This window comes from Dasypus novemcinctus, chromosome 2 (assembly GCF_030445035.2).
Source record: "Dasypus novemcinctus isolate mDasNov1 chromosome 2, mDasNov1.1.hap2, whole genome shotgun sequence".
NCBI lineage: Eukaryota > Metazoa > Chordata > Mammalia > Cingulata > Dasypodidae > Dasypus > Dasypus novemcinctus.
In genome coordinates, this window is record NC_080674.1 from 180,873,700 (window position 1) to 180,883,212 (window position 9,513).

General features: G+C 49.2%; 1 protein-coding gene across 1 annotated transcript in view; it reads right to left on the minus strand.

Moving 5' to 3' along the window:
- LCP2 (lymphocyte cytosolic protein 2) overlaps positions 1 to 9,171 on the minus strand; it is a 44,630-nt gene extending 35,459 nt beyond the window's left edge. The window contains exons 1-2 of the mRNA XM_004460205.5: positions 8,885 to 9,171; positions 4,778 to 4,840 (exon numbers count right to left, since the gene is read on the minus strand). Of these exons, the coding sequence (XP_004460262.2) occupies positions 4,778 to 4,840; positions 8,885 to 8,962 (141 nt within the window). The 5' untranslated portion in view covers positions 8,963 to 9,171. The remainder of the gene's footprint in view (positions 1 to 4,777; positions 4,841 to 8,884) is intronic.
- Between the last annotated feature and the right edge of the window lie 342 nt (positions 9,172 to 9,513).

The following is a 9,513-nucleotide window of genomic DNA, read 5'->3' on the forward strand; positions in this document are numbered from 1 at the left end:
GCCCCTTCGGTCTCCACATGGACCATCTGTAGAGAAGCCAACCTGGAGATGAAACCTGTGCCTCTTAGCACTTTCACCACACCCTAAAAGCTAATTTCACCAGGGTTATTGGTAGGACTCTGCAGTTGTGGCCTGCACTAAAGCGGCTTCCCAGAGGAGGCCTAGCGATGCAGGGAAAAGGAAAGTAAGTCATTTGTGAAGCACTGATGTTGCACCCCCGCCTTAAATATAGCACCTTGCTTAACCTTCCCAGCAGCGCTGAGCTGGAGGGACTGTCGGCATTCCCATTTTACAGGTGAGGAAGCTGACCGCAGGGAGGTTAGGGGAATTGCAGCTTGTAGGTGATGGAGCGGGGCTTGGAGCCCCACTCTGCAGCACCCACTGTCTATTTCCCTCCTGCCAGCCTCCAGCCTCCAGGTCGGAGCCCTTTGAGGTCCTGATGACCTACATTGGAGGGTGAGGATGGTGCAAAGTGGAGAAGCAGAAGGCACCTTTGAAGGAAGCGGGAGAGTCGGGGCTGCTGTTATTGGGATCAGAAAAGAGTGCGGGCATGCTTTCCATAGAACCAGTGAGGAGCCCACAAAAGGGACCAAGACCGAGCAAAGAAAGACCTGGGCTGGGGGCTCCTCTTGCATCCTACTTAAGGCCAGTGGGCTGGGTGATGAGGGTGGGAGGTCTGGAATCAGACAGGCTGGGTTTGAATCCTGGGTCCTGCACTTAGCAGCTTTCTCAGTTTGGGAGCACACTTAATCTCTCTGAGGCTCAGTTTCCTCATCTGTTAAATGGGGATCATTTTACTAATAATACCTACCTTTCAGGGGTTGTAAAGATTGAATGAGGGGATGCATGCAATGTGTTTAGCACAGTGCTGAGTGAGCAGTGTATGACTGGGATCTGGGGGAGTTTGATGAGTAGTTACTACCCCAAAGTTCTAGCTGGTTCAGGTAGGGGAGGGGGGGGTAGGTTTGAGGACAGGTGTCCTTGCCTCTTCTCTTCTCTGGGCAAGGAGCTACCTGTCGGGTTGTTTGCTGCTCTTTGGGAAGAGCTGGGCACTCTATCCTTTGGAACTCAGCTAGCCCAGGGGCTGGGGCTGGAGCATCTCAACAATGTGCTCACTGGACTCATCCTTCCAGCCTTCAGGAGTGATTTTTGGTGCAGCCTCCTTGTCAGCCCTCCCAACGCAGGATGGGGCCGGGTAACAGGAGTCTGCCAAGGGGCCTGTGAGAATCAGGCTCTGTGGTCAAGCTGCTTGACATTTTTAAAAAGCATCCCAGACCAGCAGCACCTCTGCACTCCAGAATCACCCAGATCTCAGGCAGGGCGCTAAGACTCATGTTCAGAGTGTGGAGTGATGAGTTCAGGGCTCCCTGGGTGCTGCCAGAGGATCGATAGTCCAGCACTGAGCCGCTGGCCCCTGGCTTTTGTTTGCTGAGTGGAAGATGGGGAAGGATGGGGAAGAGAAGATGGAGGCGAGCACAGCTAAGAAGCAAAGCAGCGGGATGTTAAGGAGATAAGGCCTCGAGGACAGGACAAGAACTCTGTGGAAAAATGAGAGATGTTTAAACAGAAATTTTTGAGAATTTTGCTGTGTGATATAACCTCTGCCCCTCCTTGGAAAACCTTCAGGAAGCTCCAGGCTAATTGTTTGATGATTTTGGCTTAGATGTGAGGTTTGGCTGGAATATGATTTTATGTATATCTATATACATACGCATGTATATATAGTGACATGCTGAAGGTGTCCTGAAGGGCTGGCTGCACGTAAGAGAAGAACAGCAGCAAACTGAGCTCAGCCCAGGGAGATGGCAAGGCAGGCATTGTTGCTTGCCTCCCCATATTCGCTCCCTCTTTCTTCCTTACAGGTAGGATCTCCATTTTGTTTGGGGCAGTAAAGGTCCCAGCTCAAAAACTGAACTCCCTAGACTTCCATGCAACTGGTGGAGATCATGTGGCCCACTTGGGAACAATGAGATATAACCTGAAGTCTACTAGATGGAACTTCTGGAAAAGCTGCTACTTTCTAAAGAAAGAGTAAAGACAGCCTCACCACTCCCCTTTCCCTCCTTGCCTTCCTCCCCATGCCCTCCTTCTGCCTGAGGCCGCTGCCACCTTGCAACCATTAGGAGAGAAGCCGCAGGCCTTTCAGCAGAACAAGAAGCTGGATGGAGCTGGGCTCTTGAGGACTTCCTGGAGCAGCTCAGCAGCCCTGAGCACCCACCTATGGATTTCTCAGTGCTTGGGGAAGGCAAACCCCTCTTTGGTTAAGCCGCTGAGGTCGGGTTTCTGCTCCATGCAGCCACGTGCCTTCCTCACTGGCACAGGTTCAGAGCATATATCCTCCCATTCTTCCACCTTCTGGAAGCATAAGCACCCTCGTCCTCCAACAGACAAGTGCCCGTCCTTCTTGACGGAAAACAAAAATGGCAGCAAAACAGATTCCTTCATCTTCAAAGGGACCCACCAGCTCATACTATGAAGAAGATAGAGAAAGAAAGAAGAAAGGATGAAAGGATGGAAGGAAGGATGGAAGGAAGGAAGGAAGGAAGGAAGGAAGAAAGGAAGGAAGGAAGGAAGGAAGGAAGGAGGAAGGGAGGGGGGAGGGAGGGAGGGAAAGGGGAGGGAGGAAAAGGGAGGAAGGGGGAGGAAAGAGGGAAGGAGGGAGAGAAAGAGAGAAGGTAAGAAAGCAATAGAAAGGGAGGGAGAAGGGAGGAAAGAACAAGTGATCAGGGCCTCCCATTTCTGCCGTCAATAGCAGGATGGGCCTGGATATTACAGAGGTGGAAGGACCAACAGGCAAGAAATTAGAGCTCAGACCAGGAGTCCCAAATTACAACCAGAGCACGTGGTTATGGGAGGGTGCCTCAGCAGAAGCTGCCTTTAAACACCTACCCCAGTTGCTGGGGCATGGGCCGTGTTCCACTCCCTGCTCTCTTTTCACCCACAGCCCCTCTCTCCACTTCCTCCTGCTCCGAAGACCAAGAGCAGAATGTGCCGCCTTCTCTGAAGGGCTGACTGGTCCCAGAGTCGAGAGCAGGGGAGATAGAGCTGCAACCAAGCAGACGACTCTGTGCTAGCCGGCCTGAAACTCACATACGGGGAATGTGCAACATGACTTGGAGCCAGAAAGGCCCGTCTGTGCCGGAGCCCAGGGCAAAGCTCTTGGCTTACAGGGGAGAAGAAGGGAAGGCTCAGGGAGGTCAAGTGCACTCTCAATGTGAGCCAGGCAGCAGGGCTGCAGCCAGGACGAGACTTAAAGATACTCCCTTTCCACCCAACGATGCTAAAACTGTATTCTCAGTGCTAATGGTGCCAGAATACAGTGTTATGGGGTGTCAGCCAGTAACATCTGGCTTAGCAGTAATTTTTGAGACCCAAAACCACCCATCCAGGAATTCTATTGGCTCAAAGCCTCCGTGTACATAAATAACATTGTTAACAACTCATACAGCATTAGACTAAATTAAATATATGCTTTAGCCCAATGACAATGGGGCTAGGGATGAGTCACATGCCTCCTCTGAACTTCGGTTTCCTCTTGTGCATGTGAAGTGGTTGGAGGCCTTTCTGAAGATACCTTTGTGCTACAATACAAGCTTCTGGAAGACAGGAACCATATCTCAGTTGGCTTTCTAGCCCCAGCACCTGGCATGACCCAGTTCTTAATAGGAGACCAGGAAAATGCTGGTGAAGTGAATGGATGGATGAATGAATGAGTGAAGAATGACTTAGATAAAACAGTGAATAAGAATGTCTTCACATGACCCTTGAAAGCAAACGAAGACCAACGGGAGCATAGATTTGGTCTCAGCATGAGATTGCAGCACAGTGAGGACAGATGACTATGAGTGGCAGTGAACGTACGATCACTGAAGGAGGGCAAGTTCATGTTGGTGGCAGTACAGCTAATATATTGATGTGCTGGGTAGCAAGTTGAAGCATGTGACCTCTCTGGCTCCTCCTAATCCTGAAGTCTCATTCTGAGTTTCCTTACTGCCTAGGGCTTGCAGGAAGATACAGCTTTAGCTTGCCCTCGTTCTGAATCCAAATTCAGAACGTCGATTCCATGACGCAGTTGAAGTCTTGTCCCCACTTCTTTTCCATTGGGTGAAACAAATGCCCAGGAGGGGTTGATTTGTGTACTCAGGGCCTCTCTTTTCACAGGCAAAGGGGAAGTGTTCAGACCACCTCCCCAACGACTGCCTCATGCCTTTGTCTCCACCACTGAAACTGTATCCTTTTACCTTTAGTGGTCTGGTCCTTATACAGGTACAACTTGAACTTACACTTAAAGCTTTTAGAATTAGAGTGGAGAGAGCCCTATCAGATGTGTGTTTAATTGACACAAAACCAAATAAGTAAATTTGGGAGAGGGAAAGAAGAAAATAATTGAAATATTGAGAGTGAGTCCACCCTTTCTTCTGCTCAGTGAGTATGTACCTCAGGATGAGAAGTGGGAGAAGAGAATCTTCTCTTCCACCACTTACTCTTTATTTCCCCATTTGGGTCTGTAAAAGTATAAATGGCATTAGAATAGATTCCCAAGAGTATTTTTGTTTTACAATACCTGGTGTCCTCTTTCTACTTTGACTTTCAAGTAGACTTTGATGTCAGTGAAAGGTATGAGAGAACTTCTGAATAGGAGAATCCTGAGCAGTGACGAGAGAGGACAAATGGCTGTGCAGGGAACCCAAAGGCAAGCTTCAACCCTGCGAATCCCCAGGGCCAAGGCAGACCAGTTGGCTCTGCAGCCACTGGGAACATTCTGGCCAGAGCTTACCAAAAACCGTGGTCCATCAATATGGTGCTTCTTCACTGCCTTTTCACAGTCCTTGTAGTTCAGCTGCAATGAAGAGGGAAAGAAACTATTAGTAGTAGGCAGGCTCATGTCATTGGTTCCCCTACCATGTCTGCCCCAGAAGCTTAGCAATTTGTGGTACTTGTGGCTAGCCAGACTCTCCCCTGCCCTCCCTGTCTAACGGAGGGGCCACAGCCTCACCTCTGCCCGGCTTTCACTACCCCCTTGGGGCTGTCTGAAATGGAGAAATTGCCTTAGACTGAGGTCGTGGGGCCAACCCCTACCAAAAAGAGGCTGCCATCAAGGCACAAAAATGGCTGGTTAAGGGATTCCTTTCCAGTGGTCTAAGAGGCATAGACTCCCTAGGGAAAGAGAGGGGAGCAGAAAGAAGAAAATAAGTTCAATCCATTGTCTCGTCACCTTCGCATGAACCTGGTGGTGTGTTTCCTTAAGGCTTTTTATGAGCATATTTCTAAACATCATTGAGGTATAATTTATATTTAATCTTGTTATCTGGACTTTTTCTCTTAAAATGACCTTAAAATGGTAATATAAGCATTGCTTCATTTATCACAAACCTATTTTAAACGTTAGTTTAATGGTGACAACATTATTTAATTACTCCCTTATTTCTGAGCATTTAGATTATGTTCCAAACTGCTGCTCCAATAATGGTAATAAAATTGCTAATAATTATTGAGCACTTTCCATGTGGCAGAGACTGTTGTAAGTATTTAAATCAATCTTAAGTCATTTAATCCACACATTTTGCAGATGGGGAATCAGAGGCCCAGGGAGTTATGTCACTTGCAGGAATTTCCAGGGCTTGTTAAGTGGGAGATATGCCTCTGCCAGGAGTGTTCCTTTTTAAAAAATATCAGTGTAGTTAACATACAGTAAGGAAAGTATACAAATTTAAGTGTCCAGCTCAATACACCATTCAAATCCAGATTTAAAACAGCATGGATGTGTCTTGCATACAGGGGGTTTTGTTTTTTCTGTATTTAAGATAGTTGGTCAAATTCTCAGAACAGGGCTAAGGGATCAGCAAGGTTGAGCATTTTGAGTGTCTTTGTTGCTTTCCTAAAAGGTCACGCCATCTGAGGCTCACTCACCACACCCATTTCTCTTTGTCCTCTTGAAGCAGTTTAAAAGCACTTCTCTCTAAATTTGATGTTTGGGCTAAAACATTTAAGTTAAATGCTTGTCCTCCAGGATTCTATGTTCTCCTCAGAAGCGTGGACCTCGCAGTTTGGGGCAGCCTTCTTTGGGGGCAAAATGAAACTCATGTTGTTTTCTTATGGCCAACGAATCTTAAAAAAGCAAATACCATTTTTATAACCTCTTGGCTTGGAGGGTGGGATGAATATCACACTCAGAAAGCAGGTGGAATGTTGAAGGCAAGCAGCATGTGAGAAATCCTGGGTCTCTCTTCGATCTGCACGTAGTGAGATATTAACAGATCTTGGGATGTTCAACTGCCTAGAAGTCACGATTTTCACCATCATCACTATCAGATGAATCTTCAGTTATGTACAGTGCTGGGCTAGACTCTTGGTAGACAGACTCTTGATTTGCAGACTGGGGCCTTCAAGTTTGATTCTGAGCCAGGTCTATCTGGGTCTGGCTGGAACCTGTATTTTCGATAAGCATCCTGGGTGATTCTTCGTACACCCAGCCTTAGCAGGCGCTGGTCTACAGCTATTAGCTGCCATTGTGGATGGGACGCCTGGGGTCAAGACAGGGGAAGGGACTTGCCTAAGTTTGCACGGTGCATTGGGAGCACAGCTGGAATTAGAACACACGGCTCCGAGCCAGTGCCTCTCCACTGCCAGTGCCTCCAACTGAGTCAACAGCAAGTGGAGAGGGTAAAGAAACTCAAAACCCGGTCTCCCCGCTGAGGGGCTTACATTTCAGACTGGAGGTGAGATATGCTTCGCTGACACAATATGACACAAAGGTCTGCCAGTCTGTGCCAGCAGTCACCTCCAGAGTGCAGTGAATAGAGCAGGGAAAAGGGAAGGGTCGAGCATTCCCTGGGCCCCTTCTTTCTGCTAATGTCTCTCACACGTTATTTCCTTTAAACCTCACAGCAATCCAGTGAGTCTATTTTACTGATAAGCAGGTTAACAAGCTAGCAGGTGGCGCAGCCAGGATTCAATCCAAGGTGTGCCTGACCTCAGGGCTGGGTTGTGGTGTCTCCGAGGGTGGCCCCTGCTTGGTCAGGAATTACACTTGCTAAGGGGTCCTTTAAATGGCTATTTTGAGGTCTAGGATCCATGGCGAAATGACTCAGCAGCCGGGTCACTGCGTGTTCTCTCTCTGGAGGACTGAGGTTCTTGGGGTTTGAAGGTCTCTAGCTGAGCCTGGGGTGGGCTGGGTCTTGCGGGATCTCAGACTCCCCTTAGTCTCATTGTCCTGGCCACAGGTCCTTTTATGCTGGGAGGGGGTGGCTTTCCCAGTTTTGTGGATTTGACATAGAGTCTGGGGTCTCCAAGAAGTGAATTCTCCCTTTCCCCAATTCAGGCATAGAGATGTCCTCCCGAATCATTCCAGACCCACATCCCATCTCCCCGAACTGAGGGAAACGTCACCTGTGGCTCCCTCTGTCATCAGACTGGCCCCTGTAAGTCCCCTTCTCACGGTTGAAGATGGGACCTACCTGTACCTCTAAAACTGTCCCCTCACCAAGCATCGATTGTTTTCTTCTTTTCTTTATTGAGGTAACGAGACACTTTATTCCATCTTGGCAAATGGCACCTTGTTACCCTAACTTATTCAGTCGACAGTTAAGCAAAGCATTTAGAAACAGCCTTCAAAAGTCGATTGTCCAACCATCTTGGACCTGCAATGCTGAAAGCTAAGTTTATCATGACTTTTTATAGAAAAGTAGAAAATAGTAGAAACGAGATGCACAAGAGCTATCACACCCAATTCGACATTTTTGGTTTTCTTCTTGGACATCGGGGAGGAATAGTTGTGATGCTAAATTCCTGAAACAATGTAGCGCCCAGGTTTGGCTCTGGATCCTGGGGAGCCTATTGCACCCCTTGGATCTCAGTTTCCCCAGGAAAGAGAGTTGATTTCTATGACTTCTAAGTTACAACTAGATGAAAAGTCCTTGTCTTCACAACGGTCTGGAGTATTGACTGAATCTAATGCTGGCCTCCAGGGATGGAAGAGTTAGACCCCAAATGGCCCTCACAAGACATCTTCTTTGGAGAAAGGGTCCTTAACTGAGCCATGTACCTTGGGATCTACCCAGCAGATGTGGTCCCACCTGCTGGTGACAAACCAGGGGGATCCTCGAGCATCTCCTTCAAGCCTGGAAGGCAGGGCAGCAACGTGCTGGACCCAGTTCTGCTGGCAGCGTGCCCTCTCCACCTGGCTAAGCTTCTCCCCCTCTGGGACATTAGTTTCCCTCCCTGTAAACTGGGGCTTGTGACAGTTTTCTGGCCTCTCTCACAAGATTCTTCCAAAACTCCAAAAGACTGTGTCCCATGTAAGAGCCTGGTGACCCCTGCCCCCAGCCCTGAGCAAGGAACATCAAAGGACCATCTCTTGCATTGGTCATCAGAGCCCCCCTCCTTTGCAGCCCATCCCCTCTTTCTCCTACTCTCGGAACCCCTCTCCTCCCCTTTCTAGTAAGCAGCCTGCTCTCATTAGCATTTGTGGCAGTTCCTTGAGTCTCAGAGCCGGGGCTTTGCAACCAGACAAGTGTGGCTCATGCCCTGCCTCTGTCACGTTCAGTCTCCAGGTTGGGTCCACCTCCTGGAGCTGTGACCTCCAGGGTGAGTGTTAAATTGGACAATTGCTGTGGAGCACCAAAGCCAGGCCCTAGTACAGAGTGGGTATGTGCCCATTTTAGTGCCCCGTTCACGTTCCCCCAGAAACTTGTACCCAGGAACTCAGTGGCATATGTCTATCTGATGGCACTCACTCAAGAGGCAAGGAAGGATGTGCTTGTCGCGAGTTGATGGCTCCTTTGGTAACTCTTATACGTCTCATGGACCCTGACTGTCTTCATGCCTCTGCCCAGCCCGCTGAGGGCACATCCAGCCCTCCCATCAACCCAAGAGTACCACTCACCTTCCTGAAGTAGTCTGCAAGGCTGTCGGGGTCCCACGCCAGGACCTCAGAGCGAAAAGGCACATTCCTCAAGGCCATGCCTGCTCTTCCGTGGGAGGACGCTCACGAGCTGACCGTGGATGCTGCACCCATGGACAGCGAGCCCCAGATCCAGGGCTGGGAGAAGTCCTTGACTCTTCCAACCCTCAGGAGCTCTCGGGAACAGGTTTGTTGGAGCAGACGTCTCTTCTGTCTTAGCCAGATCCCAGAAAGCAATGGCTTCCTCTGCGAACAAATATGGTCTCTTCTCAGAAAACGACTCAGCTAGTTTCCTTTACCACTTCCTCTGCTGGGGCTCTAAATAAGTAAACAAGGAAGCCCAGCCCTGGGGACTCGAGATGCAGAGAGAGCAATAGAGCTGGTAATTCCCCACTGGCCCAGTCACCCCAGCTCAGTGGGAGGGGCGAGGACGGGGACTTAAACTCCAGTGCCAGTCTGAGTGCTTTTCCATTAAAACTCCTGGCACCCAAATGTCTGCGCCACGTTCCTGCTTGGCTGGGTCTCTGCAGATGAAAATCTATTTTGATGGCCGACCTAAAATATAGACAGTTTCCCACATCCGTGAGCTGCTAGGGGAAGGCACATGGTCT